Source organism: Lepidochelys olivacea (assembly GCF_965140295.1).
Source record: "Lepidochelys olivacea isolate rLepOli2 genome assembly, chromosome: 4".
Taxonomy (NCBI): domain Eukaryota; kingdom Metazoa; phylum Chordata; order Testudines; family Cheloniidae; genus Lepidochelys; species Lepidochelys olivacea.
The window spans coordinates 149,902,604-149,928,083 of record NC_140414.1 but is presented as its reverse complement, the minus strand read 5'-3'; the positions used below and the strand labels follow the sequence as shown (position 1 = coordinate 149,928,083).

At 48.7% G+C, this 25,480-nt stretch overlaps 1 protein-coding gene across 1 annotated transcript in view; it reads left to right on the top strand.

Annotated features, from left to right (window-relative positions):
* The window catches only part of M1AP (meiosis 1 associated protein), a 57,834-nt gene that overhangs the window by 16,558 nt on the left and 15,796 nt on the right, over positions 1-25,480 (top strand). Inside the window, exons 2-3 of the mRNA XM_084626770.1 lie at positions 7,197-7,377; positions 18,859-19,032. Coding sequence (XP_084482896.1) covers positions 7,230-7,377; positions 18,859-19,032 — 322 coding nt within the window. The 5' untranslated portion in view covers positions 7,197-7,229. The remainder of the gene's footprint in view (positions 1-7,196; positions 7,378-18,858; positions 19,033-25,480) is intronic.

The window sequence follows — 25,480 nt, the reverse complement described above, 5'->3', positions numbered from 1 at the left end:
CCCTCACTGTTCAATTTAACTTTATTTCTACTCTGAATTTTCCTAGCTTCAGCTTCTAGGGATTTGATCTTGTACTGCCTTTTTCTTCTAGATTAAAGAGCCCTCTATTTTTAAGGTATCTCAAGTTAACACCCAAAAAATCATTATTCACATGAAAAGTTAAGCTTGTATTTTTAGACGTCAATAGAAGTGATACACAACCTTCAGATAGGCAACGCCAACAAACTCCGGTTGTCAGCGCGTGGGATTGAACCTCAGAAACTAAATGCAGGAGCCTCTTACTGCAGTGGTTCCCAAACTTGTTTCGCCACTTGTGCGGGAAAAGCCTCTGGCGGGCCTGGCCTGTTTGTTTACCTGCCGCATCCGCAGGTTCGGCAGATCGCAGCTCCCACTGGCTGTGGTTCGCTGCTCCAGGCCAATGGGAGCTGCTGGAAGCAGCACAGGCCAAGGGATGTACTGGCTGCCGCTCAGGAAGTGTGTGGGTTATAGTTGCATATATTCCTTCCATTATAACCTAACTTTTAATTTTTTCTCAGTTTGGCAAACTAACTGTTTGGGCTGAAATAGACTAAGTTTCAGCTCTGCCTGGGGTTGTTGTTTTTTTTAAACATTAGAACAAAAACAATTAATCTGTTTCCAAGAACCAGGCTAGTGAAAAACAGGTAGTTTTGCCAATGGCAACAAAATTTTCTACTGGAAAAGCTCTAGCGGCTCCATGGGTTGGAGCATGGATCTCAAATAGTGAGATAGGACTGGGGCCAGAGGGATGGACTTTGTATCCTCATAAAAGTCCATCCAGATATATCCATAATCCTTTGAAAGGGGAGGGGGAAGGGAGAGAATTACTATTTGCTAGGGGAGGCCTGCCCACTTGAGAACCAAAAGGGACTTGTGATGGGGTCCACCACTCACCACGTGGCTAGAGCCTCCTCTTGCTCACTATAAGGATTAGCTGTCAAGGCCAACACCCCTTCCCATGGGTGCATGCCATTATACCTTCTCCGTCGCAGATCTGCATCTCCTCTCTAATCCGAGAGCCCACAGCATTCTCTTCATGACTCAGCCTTCTGGCCAGGTCACTCAGTGTTCCCCTCTTCCAGGGTATATCAAAGTCTTTCCTTCAGCAGTCTTGCCATTCACTGCCTCAAGTACCACCCCTTCAGTAGCTGATGCGGGAACCCAGGCCCACCCTCTACTGCGGGTTCATAGAATCATAGAAGATTAAGGTTGGAAGAGACCTCAGGAGGTCATCTAGTCCAAACCCTTGCTCAAAGCAGGACCAACCTCAACTAAATCATCCCAGCCATGGCTTTGTCAAGCCAGGCCTTAAAAACCTCTAAGGCTGGAGAGTCCACCACCTCCAGTGCTTCAACCACCCTCCTAGTGAAATAGTTTTTCCTAATAGCCAACCTAGACCTCCCCCACTACAATTTGAAACCATTGCTCCTTGTTCGGTCATCTGCCACCACTGAGAACAGCCTACCTCTATCCTCTTTGGAACCCCCTTCAGGTAGTTGAAGGCTGCTATCAAATCCCTCCTCACTCTTCTGCATACTAAATAAGCCCAGTTCCCTCAGCCTCTTCTCGTAAGTCATGTGCCCCAGCCCCCTAATAGTCCAGCAGAGGGCAACAAAAATTCTCTCCAATTTGTCCACATCCCTTCTGTAGTGGAGGGCCCAAAACTGGATGCAATACTGCAGATGTGGCCTCAGTGCTGAACAGAGGGGAATAATCACTTCCCTCGATCTGCTGGCAATGCTCCTACTAATGTAGCCCAATATGCTGTTAGTCTTCTTGGCAACAAGGGCACACTGTTGACTCATATCCAGCTTCTCATTCACTGTAATCCCCAGGTCCTTTTCTGCAGAACTGCCGTTTAGCCAGTCAGTCCCCAGCCTGTAGCCGTGCATGGGATTCTTCCTTCCTAAGTGCAGGACTCTGCACTTGTCCTTGTTGACCCTCATCAGATTTCTTTTGGCCCAATCCTCCACTTTGTCTAGGTCACTCTGGATCCTATCCCTACCCTCCAGCATATCTACCTCTTCCCCCAGCTTAGTGTCATCTGTGAACTTGCTGAGGGTGCAATCCATCCCATCATCAAGATCATTAATGAAGATGTTGAACAAAACCAGCCCCAGGATCAACCCTGGGGCACTCTGTTTGATACCGGCTGCCAACTAGACATCGAGCTATTGAACACTACCCGCCGAGCCCGACGATCTAGCCAGCTTTCTCTCCACCTAAAGTCCATTCAGCCAATCCATACTTTTTTTAACATGCTGGCAAGAATACTGTGGGAGACTGTATCAAAAGTTTTGCTAAAGTCAAGATATATCACATCCACCACTTTCCCCTCATCCACAGAGCCAGTTATCTCGTCATAGAAGGCAATCAGGTTGGTCAGGCATGACTTGCCCTGGGTGAATCCATGTTGACTGTTCCTGATCACCTTCTTCTCCTCCAAGTGCTTCAAAATGGATTCCTTTAGGACCAGCTTCATGATTTTTCCAGGGATTGAGGTGAGGCTGACCAGTCTGTAGTTCCCTGGATTCTCCTTCTTCCCTTTTTTAAAAATGGACACTATATTTGCCTTTTTCCAATCGCCACGAGTTTTCAAAGATAATGGCCAATGGCTCTTCAGTCACATCAGCCAACTTCCTCAGCAACCTTGAATGCATTAGATCCAGACCCAATACTTGTGCATGTCCAGATTTTCTAAATAGTCCTTAATCTGTTCTTTCACTACTGAAGGTGGCTTACCTCCTCCCCATACTTTGCTACCCAGTGTCACTAGTGCCTCCCCCATTCAGTAAGGGTCTCACACTTTCCCTGACCTTTTTCTTGTTGCCAACATACCTGTAGAAACCCTTCTTGTTACCCTTCACATGCCTTGCTAGCTGCAACTCCAATTGTGCTTTGGCCTTCCTGATTACACCCCTGCATGCTCAAGCAATATTTTTATACTCCTCTCTAGTCATCTGTCCAAGTTTCCACTTCTTGTAAGCCTCCTTTTTGGGTTTAAGCTCACTGAAGATTTCTCTGTTAAGCCAAGCTGGTTGCCTGCCATATTTACTGTTCTTTCTGCACATTGGGATGGTTTGTTCCTGGGTTCCAGCCCAGGGACCCTACAACATGCAGCCAAGATCTGTTCAGTCTCCAACCTAGCTGCTGGGCTGCTTCCTACCCTGGCACCACCTCTTATCTAGGGTTTTTCAGCCTCTCTACTCCCTCTTCCCAGGGAAAACCCCAAACACAGCTCCCTTCTCCCAGGGAGCGAAAGCAGACTCCTTCTCTATAGCCCCTTTTCTGCTATCAGCTCTGTGGCTTTATAGAAGCCCTGCCTGTTCTCACACAGGTGAGCTTCTCCTAGTTAGGGCTTTCCTCTCAGCCTAATAGATTAATTGGCCCACCTGGCTGCCATTAACCCCTTCAGAGGGAGTGTGGGGTGGACACCCCATCACAGGACCGAGTCACCAACTGGACATGCTCCACCCACCAGTGGGGAGCTGCTTCCTGCACAGCCCCCTGCCAGAAAGCATTTGAGGAGCCCTTTGCTCATGTTCTGGCAGCACAGCACTGGCCTTTATCCATCTGTTTCCTCTGGGAAGTGGCAGCAGCAGCTGGAACAAAGGGCAGCGGGGTAAATCAACTCAGCTCTTTCCCAAGAGCTCCTGGCAACTGCTCCTTGCTGCCAGTTGACGTGCTGCCCCTAAATGCCATGGAATGTCTCTGAACTCCTTCCCACTCCTAGGAAGCAGCTCCACTTAAAGGGTGTAAGAGGGTCCTTGGTGGGCTAGGCAGCCTAGTGATTAGTGCCCACCCAGTGGTGGTAGGGAAGCCCAGGCTCACCCACTCCACCAGGCTCCAACCCAGGGCCCTATAAGGATCAGCAGCATTTGGGCTCTGAAGGGGCCCTTTGAGTCACCCTACCTGGATCACTTCCTACCACTACTTCCTTCCCTCCCTCAGCCTCTGGTCCCAGATGAGACAAAAGAAACCAAACCATCAGCCCCAACCCAGCTCAGCATAGAGTCCTGTTCCTTCAAGGAGACTTCTCCAGACCTTTTGTCAGGAGCCTTCAGGGTAGGTCTGTCCTCTTCCCAGCCTCCCCTCTGAGCTAGGCTGCTCCCTTTTCAACCCTGTCTCCAGCTAAAGCATGCTTGGCAGGGTTCCCTAAGCCCAGTACTGTCCTTCAACCTTGTCTGGCCCCAGTTTGGGGTTTGCATACCCCATCACAAAGGGACAGTAACTTAATATAGAAACCATTTTAGTACTGACAATTCCAGCTGTTCCAAAATCATGAGTCAGGCTCCACAAAAACTGAGATTGCCTTAAAAATCCTTTTAAAGTAATAATTATTGAGCTCTTTCCGTATATCTTCTGTATTTTTGACCTTTCCGGGTACACTCACATAACATTTTCAAGCTTTTCTCCGCAACCAGGAGTACTAGATTTTTTTTAAGTGAAAGCAGAGATGTTTATGTAATCACGTGACTTCAGGAGTTGATGTTTAGGAAATACACCAACTCCCACCGACTCACAATCAAAGCACAAGAATTGGCAACAGTGCCATTTTGCAAAACAAGGTTACATCAGCACTTAATTATAGTGATCCCTGCACCACACCTTGCCATGGTGTCACATGGGCCTCTTTGGGCTCCCTGCACGCATGGTGGCAATAATAATAAAATTACAATTCCCAAATCCAGTTCAGGTTGGTTTACATTTGTTTGGTTTACCAAACAAACCGGGTAGAATTAGTGGGGGAAGCAAAAGTGGATGGGAATCTGGGAGGCAGTGACCATGAGTTGGTTGAGTTCAGGATCCTGACGCAGGGAAGAAAGGTAAGCAGCAGGATAAGGACCCTGGACTTCAGGAAAGCAGACTTCGACTCCCTCAGGGAACGGATGGCCAGGATCCCCTGGGGGACTAACTTGAAGGGGAAAGGAGTCCAGGAGAGCTGGCTGTATTTCAAGGAATCCCTGTTGAGGTTACAGGGACAAACCATCCCGATGAGTCGAAAGAATAGTAAATATGGCAGGCGACCAGCTTGGCTTAATGGTGAAATCCTAGCGGATCTTAAACATAAAAAAGAAGCTTACAAGAAGTGGAAGGTTGGACATATGACCAGGGAAGAGTATAAAAATATTGCTCGGGCATGTAGGAATGTTATCAGGAGGGCCAAATCGCACCTGGAGCTGCAGCTAGCCAGAGATGTCAAGAGTAACAAGAAGGGTTTCTTCAGGTATGTTGGCAACAAGAAGAAAGCCAAGGAATGTGTGGGCCCCTTACTGAATGAGGGAGGCAACCTAGTGACAGAGGATGTGGAAAAAGCTAATGTACTCAATGCTTTTTTTGCCTCTGTTTTCACTAACAAGGTCAGCTCTCAGACTGCTGCGCTGGGCATCACAAAATGCGGAAGAGATGGCCAGCCCTCTGTGGAGATAGAGGCGGTTAGGGACTATTTAGAAAAGCTGGACGTGCACAAGTCCATGGGGCCGGACGAGTTGCATCCGAGAGTGCTGAAGGAATTGGCGGCTGTGATTGCAGAGCCACTGGCCATTATCTTTGAAAACTCGTGGCGAACCGGGGAAGTCCCGGATGACTGGAAAAAGGCTAATGTAGTGCCAATCTTTAAAAAAGGGAAGAAGGAAGATCCTGGGAACTACAGGCCAGTCAGCCTCACCTCAGTCCCTGGAAAAATCATGGAGCAGGTCCTCAAAGAATCAATCCTGAAGCACTTGCATGAGAGGAAAGTGATCAGGAACAGCCAGCATGGATTCACCAAGGGAAGGTCATGCCTGACTAATCTAATCGCCTTTTATGATGAGATTACTGGTTCTGTGGATGAAGGGAAAGCAGTGGATGTATTGTTTCTTGACTTTAGCAAAGCTTTTGACACGGTCTCCCATAGTATTCTTGTCAGCAAGTTAAGGAAGTATGGGCTGGATGAATGCACTATAAGGTGGGTAGAAAGCTGGCTAGATTGTCGGGCTCAACGGGTAGTGATCAATGGCTCCATGTCTAGTTGGCAGCCGGTATCAAGTGGAGTGCCCCAAGGGTCGGTCCTGGGGCCGGTTTTATTCAATATCTTCATAAATGATCTGGAGGATGGTGTGGATTGCACTCTCAGCAAATTTGCGGATGATACTAAACTGGGAGGAGTGGTAGATACGCTGGAGGGGAGGGATAGGATACAGAAGGACCTAGACCAATTGGAAGATTGGGCCAAAAGGAATCTGATGAGGTTCAATAAGGATAAGTGCAGGGTCCGGCACTTAGGACGGAAGAACCCAATGCACAGCTACAGACTAGGGACCGAATGGCTAGGCAGCAGTTCTGCGGAAAAGGACCTAGGGGTGACAGTGGACGAGAAGCTGGATATGAGTCAGCAGTGTGCCCTTGTTGCCAAGAAGGCCAATGGCATTTTGGGATGTATAAGTAGGGGCATAGCGAGCAGATCGAGGGACGTGATCGTTCCCCTCTATTCGACATTGGTGAGGCCTCATCTGGAGTACTGTGTCCAGTTTTGGGCCCCACACTTCAAGAAGGATGTGGATAAATTGGAAAGAGTCCAGCGAAGGGCAACAAAAATGATTAGGGGACTGGAACACATGAGTTATGAGGAGAGGCTGAGGGAGCTGGGATTGTTTAGCCTGCAGAAGAGAAGAATGAGGGGGGATTTGATAGCTGCTTTCAACTACCTGAAAGGGGGTTCCAAAGAGGATGGCTCTAGACTGTTCTCAATGGTAGCAGATGACAGAACGAGGAGTAATGGTCTCAAGTTGCAGTGGGGGAGGTTTAGATTGGATATTAGGAAAAACTTTTTCACTAAGAGGGTGGTGAAACACTGGAATGCGTTACCTAGGGAGGTGGTAGAATCTCCTTCCTTAGAGGTTTTTAAGGTCAGGCTTGACAAAGCCCTGGCTGGGATTATTTAACTGGGAATTGGTCCTGCTTTGAGCAGGGGGTTGGACTAGATGACCTTCTGGGGTCCCTTCCAACCCTGATATTCTATGATTCTATGATTCTATGAAATCTTACCAAATGCCTCTGCATCTGCTCTTGCATGGGGAGGGCGGGGGTGTTCTAGAGGGGCTTCCCTAGTTACTGTATTCTGCTAAAACAGCATCTGGGCATGATATCTCTGGCAGTCGGAGGTAGCTACTGCATTAGATCTGTGCCTTCTGTTTCAGATTACAGTTTTGACTAGTCAGCCAGGCAAGGACATGGTGAAACAACTGGAAACTGGGTTAAGAGAGATAGACCTGGTGAGTCTGCGGAAACTGCAGATCATAGAGATATCACAAGGAGACTTGCTGGAGTCAGAGGATGTGGAGTGGCGCATACATGCTGAGGAAGAGGTCAGCAGTGATGGTAAGTGCAGAGAGGGAGCACAATGTGGTTATGCATTTGGAGAGCAATACAATCATCAAATGTCCTTTTAATATGCGAGTGGCTGCTCGTCAGTAGCATGTAACAAACCTCACAGGTGGGACGTTGCAGAGGCATTCAAGGAAGGGCAGACAAGTTTTGTACCAGTGCAATCCCCAGGGAGCTCCACAGAGGGTGAGCAGCTTTAATTCATGGCTTGGGTTCTATTGGAGACTCATCTTCAAAGCTTGATCAGAGGATGTGCTGAATCAGTGCATTTTTTGGATGCCCTCATCCATACTACCTCTCCAGCTGCCCTCTCATTTTCTGGGTGACACTAACTGGCTCCTGGTCTCTCAGCAGAGGGGGTTGTGTGTGACTTGCACTAGTCCCAGATTTTCTGCCAACAGGGGCACATAACACAACTTACTCGGTGGAACCCAAGGAGTGACTAGAGCCCCAGGGGCTAAATGTTATTTTGGCTGGCTGGCAGTACTACTAAAGCACGCTTCCTCCTAATCTCTAGGGGCATTCTCAGCAATGGAAATTAAAGCAACAACAATAAGAAATTGCAGAACCAGAAATCCCTATTCATTCCTGTTTGTAGCTTCCTGCTTTCATAGTGAATGGGTACAGGCAATTCTCTAAACAAGCAATTCAAAGAGTTATATTCAGCGAGAGAAATCCTGCACCACCGCTCAATTTGGTGACAGGAGCTTATGAAATGGAAGGCCAAATTAATTGCACTCTCATATTTAGGTATTTGCTCTGACAAACTCCTTCATATCTCCGATTAGCAGTTGATGTTTCAGTTAAATTCTCCTGAGGAAATTACTGGTTATGTGAGCAGCGTTTGTCAATAGCAAAGGTTTGTACTCTGCCTGCTCTCACAAACCTGGGCTGCAACATAGCACATGCTGAACACATTTTGCTACAGACAACAATCTGTACCCCTGACTGCACTCAGTCAACCCCACCTCACTATGCCAGTGTTGACCAAATCACGTACTTTTCATCCCAGAGCTGCTAAATTATACAACTAAGCACTTAGAAAGCCAAGCTTACTGTTCTACCGTCCCCTCAAAAGTTGTCTGTCCTAAAGGGATCTTCCCTTTCAGTGGGGTAGCTATGCAGAGTTCTGCACTGTTTGAGAAAGGAGGCCTTAGGGAGAATGCTCATCTTTGTGATGGTAATACACCCTGATCAGATAAAAGGCACTCCAGCTCCCACCACTAACCATTACCAGTAGAGCTGGGAATGAAGAATAAGGAAGAGGATAAAGGTCCCTCAATTCAGGGTATCATTACACTGCAATATTTAATATAGCCAGGAGTTGGAAGAACCATAAACTGTGAGTTGAAATAAATGAAGTTTGGAAGGGCTTGATCCATACAGTTCCAAAACTGATGTGTTCACTGAAAGTGTCTACTACCTGTGCGGAGGGGAAGCTTCTGGGTGGCTGAAGAATACAGAGTTCAGTCAGAGAGGGAGCAATGTTAGCAGGTGACTCTTGATAGGAGAAACCAGGACTGCTGGACAGAGGAGTGGATTAAAGTTCTTGATAAAAGTTTCAGAGTAGCAGTCGTGTTAGTCTGTATTCGCAAAAAGAAAAGGAGTACTTGTGGCACCTTAGTCTCTAAGGTGCCACAAGTACTTGATAAAAGTGTATGCCTGAGCCCTGTTGTATTAATGTAGCTGGAATAAAGGGCCCAAAGAGTCAAAGGTGTTAATATGACCCTGTCACTCTCCAACATTAAATAGTGTTGAACAAGGTTTGGGGTTTGGAAAACAGAGACCTTGGTGTGACATCCTGTCCCTTTAAATGTTTGAGGACCCTTCCTCTCTAGTGAAGCCTCACTTTCAGGTTAGTTTCAATAAAGCATGCCCAGCGGATGCTTCTTCCCACCCCCACTCTGCCCCAGCCCACCTCTTCCTGCCCTTGCTCCGCCCCCTCCCCCAGAACCTCCTGCCTGCCGCTGAACAGCTGATCCACAGTGGGCAGGAGGTGCTGGGGTGGGAATGGGGAGTTGCTGATCAACAGGGCTGTCGGTGGATGCTGAGCACCCACTATATTTTTCCTGGGTGCTCCAGCCCTGGAGCATCCACGGAGTCAGTGCCTATGTCTATCAGGCTGGGCAGAGCTGGGTTGGCTGCCTTGTCTCGTTGTGCTGGTCCCATTCGGTACACTTGACCTCAGGATTAAATCAGTGCAACAGCTTCAACAGGAAAGATTGAGGGAGTCCCCACATCAGAATATCCCATAGCCCCATGGTTTGAGCACTCCCCTGAGATGTGACAGATCCCTGTTCAAATCCCTTTTCCACCTCAGGTGCCGTAGGCACCTAACTCCAGGAGAGGGCTCACACCTGAGAATTCCTAGCATACACAGGCACCTAAGTCCAGGCTGCAGGGAGCCACCTATCTCCATGAGAGGAATAACACTTAGCACTCCACTCTCTGGTCACCATCTCCCACCCAGTAGCTTAGGCGGCTCCCTGCCTAGCCTACTGGCTTCTGTGAATTGCACTCTGAGGTGCCTCTCTCTCCCCATGTGTTGTATAGGAGCCTCAGCACCTAACTCAAGCTTTGTGAATCACAGTATTTTTCTAGGTGCCTAAAAACTAAGCACCATGATGGTCTGTGTCAACATCTAACTCTGTTTGTGCATCCAGGCCCATGTGCTTCACAAATATTAAATAATTTATCTTCACAGCACCCCTGTGAGATTAGGTCGTTGTTGTGTTCTCCTCCCCATTTTCCCAGCTGGCTGGGATCGGGTGGTTGCCATATCAGTCTTAGGTGGTGGTATTATCCCTATTTTACAGCTGGGGAACGGAGCCACAGATTTAAAGTCAAAATTATCAAAGGAGTCCACTAATTCTGGGTGCCAAATTGAGACCCAAGGCCTGATTGTTCATTGTATTTTGCATTTAATTGCACTTCATATCTTCAAAACACAGCTCAAATTTAATTCAATTGCAGTTGTGAGTGTTCAGCCCTTCTAAAAACCTAGCCCCTTGTATCTCACACTGGGGAGCCAGAAAGTGAGAAAACACAGTTAATGGCCAGCTGAGAATTCTGGTTTAAGGGACTTGTCCAGCATCGAACAGGAACTCTGGGGCAGAGGCAGGGATAGAACCCAGTTTTCCAGGATGGCGTTCAGTTGCCTTAACCCTGAGATGACCATGTCTCATACCATCCCCTGCCTCATTCTCGATGCACATTCCAGCTTCTGCAACAAATGAGACAAGGACAACAGCTTCCTTCACTACATAACCTCTGATTTTTCCATCTGAGCTTCAAACCAAGGTTTCAGCCCATTACAAGCTTCTGTTTTCAAGATTCTGGATTGCATCCTCCAGTTCAACTTTCAAGGTCTCCCCATTGGCTCTCTCAGGGTCCATTTAGTTGCCATATTAGCATCCAATTCAAACTCATACAGTGTTCTCTCATTCCACTTTTTCAGAATTTCTAAGGATATATCTACACTGCAGCGGGGAGATGTCATTCCCAGCACGGGTAGACAGCTTCACACTAGTGTACAAAAAACAGTAGTGTGGACAGTGCAGCACAGGCATCAGTGTGCCCTTGTTGCCAAGAAAGCCAATGGCATTTTGGGCTGTATAAGTAGGGGCATTGCCAGCAGATCGAGGGATGTGATCGTTCCCCTCTATTCGACATTGGTGAGGCCTCATCTGGAGTAGTGTGTCCAGTTTTGAGCCCCACACTACAAGAAGGATGTGGAAAAATTGGAAAGAGTCCAGCGAAGGGCATCAAAAATGATGAGGGGACTGGAACACATGACTTATGAGGAGAGGCTGAGGGAACTGGAATTGTTTAGTCTGCGGAAGAGAAGAACGAGGCGGGATTTGATAGCTGCTTTCAACACCCTGAAAGGGGGTTCCAAAGAGGATGGAGCTAGACTGTTCTCAGTGGTAGCAGATGACAGAACAAGGAGTAATGGTCTCAAGTTGCAGTGGGGGAGGTTTAGGTTGGATATTAGGAAAAACCTTTTCACTAGGATGGTGGTGAAACACTGGAATGGGTTACCTAGGGAGGTGGTGGAATCTCCTTCCTTAGAAGTTTTTAAGGTCAGGCTTGACAAAGCCCTGGCTGGGATGATTTAATTGGGGATCGGTCCTGCTTTGAGCAGGGGGTTGGACTAGATGACCTCCTGAGGTCCCTTCCAACCCTGATATTCTATGATCAGCTCAGCATAGCCACCTGAGCCTGGACCCAGAAGGTTGGCCAGGCTTTGACTCGGGCAGGTAGCCCGAGACTCTGCCCATGCTTTAATGTCCATGCTGCTAGTTTCAGGGTGCTGGCTTGAGTGAGACTAGCAGGAGTCTGTCTACCTGCACTGGGAATCTCACCTCTCAGCTGCAATGTAGACATACTGTAGAAGGACTGGTTCGTGCCTATCCCCTCCATTCAGGTGTTTTCCCTGTCCTGGGACCTTAATGTAACTCTTGTGGAACCTTTACTGAGCATTAACAAACCATTTGCTAATGGGAGTGGAGTAAATAGTTATGTCCCAGAAAGGTGCTTCATCCATCTGTGCATTTTTCATAGAAACAGCAAATGTAGAGGCTAAAGAGCTAAAAAATTCTTCATGAGTGTGGAGAACCATCATCTCTCTCTCTCTCTCTCTCTCTCTCTGTGAGTCAGGGAAACTCAATATAAATTTATGCTTTGCAGATAGATGAACAGGAAATAGCTCTGGGTACAGGACCGGCTCTAGGTACCAGCAAAGCAAGCACGTGCTTGGGGTAGCACAATTCCAGGGGCGGCATTCCGGCCACCTTTTTTCCTTTTTTTTTTTCTGGGGCAGTTGCGCTCTCGGAGCTTGGGGCAGCAAATGTTTTGCTTGGGCAAAAAACCTAGAGCCGGCCCTGTTTGTGTAGGTAGTTGCTCTTCAGGAATGTAATTAGTGGCATTTCACTACAGCTGCTACACTGAGGTATGGCCAGCTCACCATTTCAGCCCAGCTGCACCATTTCTTTCTAGAAAGAGACAGTGTTGAGTTTCCTTTTACTAAGGCCATATGTTTTGCCAACACAATTACAGTACATAGGCAGCTGCGTTGTTACTAGAGAAGAGAAAGGCAATTCATGTTTATTGAGAGAGGAGTGAAAACATTCCCCAATTGCACACACTCAGCGTCACTCCAAGAGGAGTAGCTCAGCACTGTGTGCGCATGCCATTTATCAGAGAGAAGCTCATGCATTCCCAAGTGCTTTGTTTGCTGAAGAGCTAAGGTTGTCTCCAGTCTATATTTCGGAGCATAGAATCACAGAATATCAGTGTTGGGAGGGACCTCAGGAGGTCATCTAGTCCAACCCCCTGCTCAAAGCAGCATCAACTCCCAACTAAATCATCCTAGCCAGGGCTTTATCAAGCTGGGCCTTAAAAACCTCTAAGGAAGGAGATTCCACCACCTCCCGAGGTAACCCATTCCAGTGCTTCACCACCCTCCTAGTGGAAAAGATTTTCCTAAAATCCAACCTAAACCTTCCCTACTGCAACTTGAGACCATTACTTCTTGTTCTGCCAGGAGAATGACATGTTAGCCAATGCTCCAAACATTAATCATTCCTCCAGCATAAGATGGTGCATTCACCAGCTCTGAATTATTCAGAGAGGAGAGAATATAATTGGCAGCATTGTGGGCAAGAAGCTGACTCACCCACCAATGCTGTGCATGCAGGGTATTCTTCAGAGAGGAGCCCAGATCCTTCTGTGGCCCTTTCTTCCTGGGCATGCCTCAGGATGGAGCTCACACACACTCTGGCACTAATTTCCATCAAGGAGGAGTCCATGTGCTTGCCATTAACCTGTGTGCTCAGCATTCCTTGGAGAGAAGCTGCAGTATTCACCAGTGCCATGGTTCTTGGGGAGGAGCTGTCATTCCTGCAGCACCGTGTGCAGGGTACTCCTCAGAAAGGAACTCACACAGTCAGCAATGCTTTACTCCTCAAGGCACAGCTCATGTGTGTTCACCAGGATTACATGCTCAGTATCCTTCTGAGGCAAAATGAAGCACTCACTGGGGCCAGGTGCCTGGAGTCTCTTTGCAGAGGGAACAATGTATTTCCCAGCATCTCAGGCAGGGCTGTGAGAGGAGCGTCATCAGCTCTCTACCCCTCAACATAAGAACATAAGAATGGCCCTACTGGGTCAGATCAAAGGTCCATCTAGCCCAGTATCCTGTCTTCTGAGGCAGTGGCCAATACCAGCTGCCCCAGGGGGAATGAACAGAACAGGTAATCATCAAGTGATCCATCCCCTGGCGCTCAGTCCCAGCTTCTGGCAAACAGGCTACGAACACCTGATATCCAGGCTTCCTAAAGGAGGAGCTGGCCTGTTGGACACTGCTCACTTATCCTTCAATTCCACCCCTTAATTATGAGCTCTTCAGAGCAGAGACCTGCCCCCAGGCAGCACCTGCAGACTTGTGGGCACTATAAAATAATAATGACCAGGAAGGGGATTGCTTTGCTCCATAGCTGGGGAAAGGGCTGTACTAAACTGTGATCTGTCAAAATGAAAGTTTGCTGTGAGGCTTTGGTTCCTACTGGGCCAGAAACTGGGAACATGCTTTAATTTTTAAGATTGGGGTTTTCAAAAGAGTCTTAGGGATTTGGGCACCCAAATTCCCATTCTGTGGGAGCTAAGCATCCAACTCCCATAAACTGCTTTGAGAGCCCAAGTTTAAATCATTTACTATCAATGGTTGCTACAGCAATGTGTGAGCAGGGAACTAGTGAGCAGAAATAGGGCCATGGTATTACCTCCATATCCAGCATTAGTGAGACCATTACTGGCTATTGTGTCTCGGGCTGATAGCTCTAAAAGGATGTTTACTAATTGCTAAAGGCTCCAAAAAGAGCTACAAGAATGGGTCCATCTCTGGAAAATATGCCTTATAGTAAGAGACTAAAGCAGCTCAATCTCTTTATTTTAACAAAGAGGCTGGTTGTGGTTTACAAGTACCTACATAGGGTAGAGATTTCTGATAGGAGAGGGCTTTTTAATCTAGGACAGGTGAACAAAATCCAGTGGCTGGTAGTTGAAGTGATAAATTCAGATTAGAAACAAGGCATAATTTTTTAAGTGAGAATAATTAACCATTGGAACAACTTACCTAGGGACATGGTGGATTCACCATCACCTCAAGTCTTTAAATCAAGCTGAGTTGCTTTTCTAAAAGAGCTGCTGTATCTGAACCGAGGTTAATCGCTTAATGCGGGAACCACTGGTGGAATTTTCTGGCCTATGCCCTGCAGGAGGTCAGACAAGATTATCTAATGGTCCTGCTGGCCACAGAAGGATTCACTGACACTCAGTACTACTTTAAAGGTGAAACTGTAAAAGGAAGATCTGCCTATTTCAGCTATTTATTTTTTTATCACAACTGCATCTAAAAAGATAATACCATAGAGTAACAACCATATTTTTTGCTCCAACGTGAGAATTCAAGAATAGTCCAGAAGGAAGACAGGCAGTCCTTAAGAAAGAAGTATGAAATAAAAAAGTTTACCAACCTGAAGATCCTACATTTTCATACATGTTCCTTTCATCATCTTCAACACAGATTCCTCCTGAGAAGGAACACTTTTCATGATGTTGTTTCATTCAGGCAATGTTGTTTCAACCAGGCCTTGCATTTCTTTGTTGCACTGTTTGCATTTTGCACACATGCCTGTTTTACCCACAGGTAGAGGAACTTCAACCAAGGGTCGGTTCTCGGGCCGGTTTTGTTCAATATCTTCATAAATGATCTGGAGGATGGTGTGAATTGCACCCTCCGCAAGTTTGCAGATGACACTAAACTGGGAGGAGAGGTAGATACGCTGGAGGGTAGGGATAGGATACAGAGGGACCTAGACAAATTAGAGGATTGGGCCAAAAGAAATCTGATGAAGTTCAACAAGGACAAGTACAGAGTCCTGCACTTAGGACGGAAGTATCCCATGCACCGCTACAGACTAGGGACCGAATGGCTCGGCAGCAGTTCTGCAGAAAAGGACCTAGGGGTTACAGTGGATGAGAAGCTGGATATGAGTCAACAGTGTGCCCTTGTTGTCAAGAAGGCCAATGGCATTTTGGGATGTATAAGTAGGGGCATTGCCAGCAGATCGAGGGACATCATTGTTCCCCTCTATTCAACATTAGTGAAGCCTCATCTGGAGTAGTGTGTCCAGTTTTGGGCCCCACACTACAAGAAGGATGTGGAAAAATTGGAAAACGTACAGCGGAGGGCAACAAAAATGATTAGGGGACTGGAACACATGACTTATGAGGAGAGGCTGAGGGAACTGGGATTGTTTAGTCTGCAGAAGAGAAGAATGAGGGGGGATTTGATAGCTGCTTTCAACTACCTTTGAAAGGGGGTTCCAAAGAGGATGGATCTAGACTGTTCTCAGTGGTAGCAGATGACAGAACAAGGAGTAATGGTCTCAAGTTGCAGTGGAGGAGGTTTAGGTTGGATATTAGGAAAAAAATTTTCACTAGGAGGGTTGTGAAACACTGGAATGCGTTACCTAGGGAGGTGGTGGAATCTCCTTCCTTAGAAGTTTTTAAGGTCAGGCTTGACAAAGCCCTGGCTGGGATGATTTAGTTGGGGATTCGTCCTGCTTTGAGCCGGGGGTTGGACTAGATGACCTCCTGAGATCCCTTCCAACCCTGATATTCTATGATTCCCAAATTGGGTCTCTTTTACGGCCTGCTGCCATTATAGGTTTTCCCTTCTAGTGAGAGAATGGTATGGGAGATCTCAAATCAATGAAGGCTACACTCAGAAAGACCTCAAGACTTCTGGAATATGCTGCTCAAACAGTGTCACTTTTGCTTCTACTGCTTGTCCCTCCCTTCTCACATTTATCTCCAGACTTCGCCTTGTCCAGATCTATTCCGCGCCCAACAATCTTCTATTCATTGAACTTTTTGAAACTTTGCACTTTTAGAGAGAAGTAAGAGATTGACTCTGTGTACACAAATTTGCAGAGGGACAATAGAGTTGAGGTCTATTATTTCTCACCTCTATATAATACTTATTTATTTATTTAAAAACATTTTTCCTGTTAACAAGCATGTTATCTCTGGAGACACAAATCCACAGTTTGAGAACTGCAAAACTAAGCATCTCTGATGGTATCTTCTAGATTGAGCACTGAGTCCCATTGGGCAGATAGAAAGATTAACCTAAATAATCTATACTCAAGCCCCTGGAACCCCATAAGATTGGGTCCCTAATCCATGAACTATTGGAACTCATTTACAAAACTTTTCTTAAACTTTACATGAATATATTCTCTCATACTATAGAACAGGGGTCTCAAACACATGGCCCACGGGGTTATTTTCTGCGGCCCGTGAAGCTTCCCGCACCTCCCCACCCCCTCCCACGTTATTTTCTGCAGCCCGCCAAGCTCCCCGTGCCCCCCCTTGCCTAACTCCAGGTGCTTCCTGCCACCAAGCTGCCAAACAGCTGTTGGCGGTACTTAGAGCTTTCCAGGAGGGGGGGGGAGGAGCAGGGAGCCGTGAGGTCAGGGGAGGAGGCGGAGAAGAGCCGGGGCAGGGGTGGGGATTTGGGAAAGGGGTTGGAATGGGGGCAGGGAAGGGGTGGGAAGAGGCGGGGCCTCATGGAAGGGGTAGAGTGGGGGGGTTGCGAAGGGGGGGTGTCAGTGATGCGGCCCTCGGGCCAATGTACTAGTCCTCATGTGGCCCTCGTTGTCATCTGAGTTTGAGACCCCTGCTATAGAACTAGAATTTGTAATCCCGATTCCATGATGAGATATCTTTGAGCTTTCATGTATCTTACTTAATTAAAACTGTCCTTAGGTTTTTTCCTCAAAAAGCATTTTATCAAAAAAATCCAATTTAAATAAAAAAAAATCCAATTTTTTAATTTTTTTTTAAATCATTGATTTTTATCCACACTGCCACGGTGAGCCAGGGCAGTGACAGCAGCCTTGTGTTGTGCCACCAGAGAAATCCTTGGTGTCTGACTTTGCTGGAGTTGAGTCAAGTAGCTCCCTGGAAAGTGCTCCCTGCTAGACGTTCATATATCTCAGGCTGTGCCATACGTGCTGCTGCAGTTCCTGTAGATTTTCCATGTGGATGAGTGGAATGTGTGCAGTATTTAGTCTGACCATTTCGTTTGGGGCACAGTTGAAGAACTCTTGCTTGGAGTTCAGAATTCTGCGCATTTTTCCACTGAATCCAAGTATCAGATTAGCCCTTCTTATAAAATGGTCAGGATTGAGACTGCATGCTAACGGGCTAACAGTGATTTCAACTGAGCAGTTATAGGACAAATACTGCCTGGCTCGAAACTACCATTGATGGGCAGTATAGGAGGACTATGCCCAGCATTAGTCAGGAAGACCTAAGTTCTAATTTCAGCTCTGTCATTGACTCTATAAGATCCTTTGTAACTTTCAGCCTCAGTTTCCCCATCTGTAAAACGGGGCAATGATACCTACTCTCCTTAGGAGTTGTGAGGCTGAGACAGAGTTTTGACCATGTTAGGTACTACTTCTGTTTCACCTACATTTTCTTTAAATGGATACAGTCTACTTTAAAACTGCCACTTCTAGCCCATGAACTCACAATCTGCATGTGTTTTTACCTTTGCTCTGAACCCTGGTTTTTTTGTCACGTAAAATATCCCAGGCTGGTGTGGTGAAGGCCCTTATAACCAGCAGTGTAGAGGCATGCATGTGCATAAGCAGCAAGGCCTAGGGGAGCACTCCTTGTATTCAGGCATGGACTCCTCTTGCTGCAGCTGTTGGGCTTCCCTGCAAGAAAGAGAAGCTGGTACTGAAGCCACTGTGGCAAGTGAAGGGGAGTGGGTTGAGTGCAGGTTGGGTGTGTAAAGAGGTGCTGGGCAGGGTAACCCTGCTGAGCAGGAAACACTGCTCATTAGTGGGGAAAAAGAGGAGTGAGTGGAGCCCCGCTCTAGGAGTGCAAGACTTCTGTCTCCTGAAGCTCCCCAGTGGGGATGCTAAAATGGCCAAGACGTGCTAAGATATCCTGGCTTAAAGCTGATGGTGAGCTTCAGCACTTGGTGTACAGAGAACCAGTAAGCTAAGTGGGCCACATTCGCTCCTCAGTTACATCCTGTAGCCCCTGTTCCTCAGCAAGCCCCTCTGTCTAATGGGGAGAATGTCCCCTCCCCAGGAGACCAAACGAACAGCTAGCTCTGAAGTGCATTGAGAACCTTTGATGGAAGGTGCCATTTAGGTACAAACAAACCAGGAGTAAGGAAAGTACATGAGCCACTGAGACACCAACACACCTGCTCAGAGTGGCCACAGACAGATGGTTTGTATGGTTCTGGGGCCTCGGAGTCTTGGGGACTGTCCTAGTATAATTTCGACAAACATCTGTCAGGGGCAATGTAGGTATACTTGGTCCTGCCTCAGCACAGGGGGATGATCCCTCCCAGTCCTAAATTTCTATAATTCTCTCCTTCCGCAGACAGTGTGATCCTGGGGATGGACATTGACCTTCAGACCATAGAGAATGATGTTGTCAGCTTGGAAACTTTCTTTAAAACCTGGCTTCATGATCGTGGCACAGACAGAGAGCAGCTCCATCTCCTCCTTCCCTCAGGAGACTTCTGTCACTTCACTGCCCCCAGGACAAGTCTAAGTATTTCATCTTCTCTCCCTTTCAGCTGTGGCCCACTGACTCTCACTGGCCCACAGATCACACAGGCCTGTGCAGTGGAATCACCAGCCTGGGGCACAGTCACCACTCAGCAAAGTGACAGAGTCCAGCATTCTCTTGTTGGCTGCAGCTAATACCATAGTTGAGGCTGAAAAGGGCAATTGATTTAGAATTTAGAAAAGGGCAATTGATTCAGGCTATGGCTTCACTGGCACTTTCTCACTCGGGGTGTGAAAAAACACCCCTCTGAGCGCAGCAAGTTACAGCGCTGCAAAGCGCCAGTGTAAACAGTGCCCCAGTGCTGGGAGCCGTGCTCCCAGTGCTCTAAGCTAATCCCCTCGTGGAGGTGGAGCACCAGGAGCGCTGCGAGAGCTCTCTCCCAGCGCTGGCGCACGACCACACTCGCACTTCAAAGCGCTGCTGTGGGAGCACTCCCGCGGCAGCGCTTTGAAGGTTCGAGTGTAGCCATGCCCTCAGTTACACCAGACTCCTTTACATTCTGGCACCATAGAGGTGCCTTGACGTGGATGTGCATTTACACCACCTTGGCAGCCCCAAATGTGCCTTATGACAGTGTAAAGGAGACTTAGTGTAGCAGAGAATCAGACATCCTCATGAGGAAATATTTTAGAAAATGAGACCCAAGTTGGTTCAACTGGTTTTTAAGAACATAAGAACAGCCAGACGAGGTCAGACCAGTGGTCCATCTAGCCCAGGACCCTGTCTTCTGACAGTGGGCAGTACCAGACCTTCAAGGAGAGTGTACAGAACAGGGCACTTGGAGGGATGCACCCATCTTCCCTTCCTGGCTTCTGGCAACCAGAGGTTTAGGGTCGTCCTGAGCATGACACTGCATCTCTGACCATCCTGGCTAGTAGCCGTTGGTGAACCATCCTCCATGAATTTATCTAGTTCTTTTTTTGAACCCAGCTATACTTTTGGCCTTCACAACATCATAGAATCATGGGACTGGAAGAGACCTCGAGAGGTCATCTAGTCCAGTCCCCTGCACTCATGGCAGGACTAGGTATCATCTAGACCATCCTATGGCAATGTGTTCCTCAGGTTGACCATGCATTGTATGAAGAAATACTTCCTTTTGTTTGTGTTAAACCTGCTGCCTGTTCATTTTATCAGGTGACCCCTAGTTCTTGTACTGTGGGGAAGGGTAAATGACCCTTCAACATTCACTTTTTCCACACCTTTCATGATTTGAGAGATGATTTATGTTTGACAGTGATAGAAATAACACTTCCTGTGCTCATATATTATGCTTAGTGGGGGCCAGAACTGCACATAGATAGGTGTCCTTTACAAATAGTTCAATCTGTTCATACAGTACTGAAGTAAACGTCAGATGCTTGAAATCTGGAGCTACCAGAAGTTACATATGAGCAGGAGTACAAAGTAAAATCAGTAAGGAAAACACCATTTTCCTTACTGGTTTCACTTCAGTCTCTCAATGCTCTCCACGCCACCATGGGCGGCCCTCCCCTTAATATTCGCCACCCACCCTCAAGAGGTTCTTCTTCAAGTGATTGTTCACATCTATTCCAATTAGGTGTGCGTGTGAACGTGCACGGTCGTCGGAAACTTTTTCCCTCAGCAGCTCCCGTCAGGTCAGCCAGGGAGCCCCCTGGAGCCGCACCCTCATGGCACTCAATATATGATCCTGCGACCTGACCCCCCTTCAGTTCTTCTTACAGTCTGTGGTGGCACTGGAACTGCGTTAGCTTGCTTGCCTTCAAGTCTTCCCTTAGCCATTCTTAGTTCTTTAAAACTTTTATTTTCTTGTTTCAACAGAAGGCGCTCTCCTCAGAGAGCGAGACCATCTGGGGAGACCCTGCTGCCCCAGAGGAAGGACTTAACTTCCAAACAGCAAGACCCTGTGCCGCTGACTCCAGCACCCCAGCTGGAACTGTTGAGTCCAGCACCCAGTGACTCACCAGTGGGGCTCGACTTGGTGGAGGAGGTGGAAGCCCCCTCCACCCCAGATACTTTCAAGGCAGCAAGGGACCTCTCAGAAAATACTGTGTCTCAGCCCCCTGCTGTTAGAGACAAGCCCCCGGCACCGCCTAGATGGATGCCATCTAGAAGCAAACCAGCAACGATGAGGCCATCTTCCTCTCAAGACCAGCACCGTTCATGGCACCGTTCACAGTCTACATCACCTCCAGCATCAGCCCCAGTACAAGACAGTAAGACGCAGGGAGTGAGTCACTCAGGATCTCCAGCACCGGGAAGTTGGCACCAGACACCAGGGCTGTCCTTACCCATATGCAAACTACGCAGCTGCATACAGCACCAGGAAATTTGGGGTACAAAATTACCCCAAATTTCCTGGTGCCCTACGCAGTTGTGTGCTGCTCCAGCAGCCAGCCCAATCCCCCGGCCGGCTAAGCCAGCCACGAAAGCTGCCCCCACCCCTGCTCCACCCCACCTCTTCCCCAAAGCCCCTGCCCCTGCTCTGCCCTGCCTCTTCCCACCACTGCTCCACCCCAGCCCACTGCCACACTACCCCTTCCCCTGAGCTACATCTCGGGGGACTGCAGCAGGGGTTGGGCACGGCCTACACTCACCGGGCAGTGGAAAGTGGAGCGACCCAGCCCCAGCCCGCTCCACTCTGCCAGTGAGTGCTGGGGGGCAGTTCCCCCCTGCCCCCCAAGTCCCAAGGCTGGGAGCCAGGGGAGCAGAGTGGAGCTGGCTGGGGCTGGGTCACTCCACTTCCCACTGCCCTGTGCAATCACCGGGCAGCAGGAAGTGGAATGATTCGGCGCCAACCCACTCCGCCGGCTCATGCTGCGGGGGGGGGGCGTTTTCCTCCTGCCCCCCAAGCCTGCTTCTACCCCCCACAGACCTTGGGTGCAGCCCCCCCTCACCCTTCCACAGGGGGGCTGTATAGGGAACCTCAATGTCTAGGGACAGTCCTGCTGGTCACGATCGCCCTCTATCACCAAGCTCTGTGATACGGCACTGGAACATAGGAGTCACTCCCCGGCACCGGTCTAAGTCATGGGAAAGCCAGCACTGTTCTTGCAGCACTGATCTCTGACGTCCTCCTCTTGGCACCAACCGCCCGGTGTAGGGATCCTCGGCACCGCCGTGTCGTCGCCCTCAGGCTCCTCTGACTCTGAGGACAGCTCCTACTACTCACGGTGTAGTAGACACAGGTCGGACAAACACGGGAGACATGCTCCTTCATCCTGACAACCTCAATGGCCACCCGCTGCACAATGGCCCTTCTGGACCCCCTGGGCTTACCATCCAGCCCAGGGTACACCTTCCAGGGTTTCTAGGTCAGTGGTTGCGTTGGGGCATCACTGGGCACGGTCACCGGTGGACAGAACCATCCCTTGTACCACAAAGGCGGCTCTATCCAGACCACCCCTGCATACTACATAGGGCACAGGACCAGCCCCAGATCCATCTACATCCAAGGTCCCGTCGGACTACATTGAGCCACTTGGCACCAACGCTGCCCAGGACCAACCTGAGCACATGGTGGGCCATGATAACCCTGTGCTTCCACTGGCCTCTTCTTCGTCTTTGCCTGATGAGGCGGTGGCAAGGGCATCAACTTCAGGTCCTCCACCCATTGACCACAGGGCCCACCAGGACCTATTCCGCCACATTGCCTGTAATATGGGCCTACAGGCGGAGGCAGTCATTGAGCCAGAGGACCCGGTGGTGGACATTCTTATGCTGGAGGGCCCTTCCAGAGTGGTGTTGCCCTTGCCAGTAATTAAGACTATTGGCAACAATTATAGTGCTTTGTGGCAGGCTCCAGCCTCCATTCCACCAACTGCCAGGGGTGTGGAAAGAAAATACTTTGTTCCCTCTATGGGTTATGAATTCTTGTTCTCCCACCCACACCCTTCCTCCCTGGTGGTCTCTGCAGTGAATGAGAAGGAGTGTCAGGGACAACAAGCACCAGCTCCTAAGGCCAAAGAGGCCAAACAGATGGACCTCTTTAGCAGGAAAATTTATGCCACTGGGAGGTCTACAGCTGAGTATAGCTAACCAGAAAGCTATCCTGAGCAGGTATAATTTTAACTCATGGGACTCCATGTCAAAATATAAGGAGTTACTCCCCACTGAGTCAAAGACTGAGTTCTCGGCTCTGGTTGAGGAGGGGAAGGCGGTTGCCAGGACATCCCTGTGGCCTCACTCGATTCGGCCGACTCTGTGGCATGTACCATCTCCTTGGGGGTGGTCATGAATCATAGAATCATAGAATATCAGGGTTGGAAGGGACCCCAGAAGGTCATCTAGTCCAACCCCCTGCTTGAAGCAGGACCAATTCCCAGTTAAATCATCCCAGCCAGGGCTTTGTCAAGCCTGACCTTAAAAACCTCTAAGGAAGGAGATTCTACCACCTCCCTAGGTAACGCATTCCAGTGTTTCACCACCCTCTTAGTGAAAAAGTTTTTCCTAATATCCAATCTAAACCTCCCCCACTGCAACTTGAGACCATTACTCCTCGTTCTGTCATCTGCTACCATTGAGAACAGTCTAGAGCCATCCTCTTTGGAACCCCCTTTCAGGTAGTTGAAAGCAGCTATCAAATCCCCCCTCATTCTTCTCTTCTGCAGGCTAAACAATCCCAGCTCCCTCAGCCTCTCCTCATAACTCATGTGTTCCAGACCCCTAATAATTTTTGTTGCCCTTCGCTGGACTCTCTCCAATTTATCCACATCCTTCTTGAAGTGTGGGGCCCAAAACTGAACACAGTACTCCAGATGAGGCCTCACCAATGTTGAATAGAGGGGAACGATCACGTCCCTCGATCTGCTCGCTATGCCCCTACTTATACATCCCAAAATGCCATTGGCCTTCTTGGCAACAAGGGCACACTGCTGACTCATATCCAGCTTCTCGTCCACTGTAACCCCTAGGTCCTTTTCCGCAGAACTGCTGCCTAGCCATTCAGTCCCTAGTCTGTAGCTATGCATTGGATTCTTCCGTCCTAAGTGCAGGACCCTGCACTTATCCTTATTAGGATATGAGGAGAACAGCTTGGCTCCAAGTGTCCGGGCTTCCCCCAGACGTTCAGCAGACCCTGCAGGACCTTCCCTTTGAGGGTACAGGGCTGTTTTCAGACCCGACTGATTCAAGGCTTCACAGCCTTAAGGATTCCAGGGCAACGATGAAATCTCTGGGGCTGCGCACACCTGCTACCCAGAGAAAGCCCTTCAAGCCTCAGCCTGTGCAACAGCAGAGGCAATACCAACCCCGCCCGAGGAAGGATACTTACCACCAGAGGGGCAGGAATTCCAGGTGTTGGCCTTCCAACCCTCCCTCAGGCCAAGGGCAGGGCCCAACCAAGCCATTGTCGGGACCCAAGCAAGGGTTTTGAAGGGATGCCCGAGGACGGCATACCAGCCATGATTACGGATCCTTCCCCCCATTTTTTGAACTGTCTATCCCACTTCTACTGTGTGTAGTCCCATAAAACATTGGACCGCTGGGTTCTTCACATGGTAGAAGTTGGATATTCTCTCCAATTCTGCTCCTCCCCTCTCTCCCACCCCCCTTCCCCGTCCCTCTTCAGGGACCCCTCTCACAAGCAACTCCTTATCCAGGAGGTGCAGGCACTCCTCGCCACGGGAGCGGAGGAGGTTCCTCAGGAGCTAAGGAGCAAGGGATTCTATTCCCGTTATTTCCTAATCCCAAAGGCAAAGGGGGATCTCAGACCCATCTTAGACCTGCAGGGACTCAATCAGTTCATGGTAAAGATAAAGTTCCACATGGTCTCCCTGAGCACAATTATCCCTTCCCTGGATCCGGGGGACTGGTATGCTGCCCTCGACATGAAATATGTTTACTTCCACCTAGCCATCTGGCCACCCCACAGTTGCTTCCCAATGTTCATTGTCAACTGCATACATCTTCAGTTCATGGTGCTCCCATTCGGGTTATCAACAGCCCCCCGGGTCTTCACCAAGTGTATGTCTGTTGTCGCAGCCTTTCACCGAAAGAGACAAGTGCAAGTGTACCCCTACTTAGACGATTGGCTCCTGCAAGGGCGCTCCAGGGAGCAGGTGGAGTCCCATGTTCAGTTACTCAGAGACCTCTTCCAGAGGCTGGGTCTCCTCCTCAATATAGACAAATCAGCTCTATCACCCACTCAACAAATAGAATTCATCGGGGCAGTGCTGGACTTGGTTCAGGCAAGAGCCATCCTGCCACAACCCAGATTCCAAACACTGTCACACATCACTCAGGCGCTCAGACAGTACCCCACCACCACCACAAGGACATGCCTCAGCCTCTTGGGACACATGGCAGCATGCACCTATGTGGTGAGGCATGCCAGGATGAGGCTCAGACCATTCCAGGCATGCCTTGCTACAGCTTATCACCCAGGTGAGGATAGTCTAGACTCAGTAGTAACAGTACTGTCACGAGTCCTAGACACCCTAGGATGGTG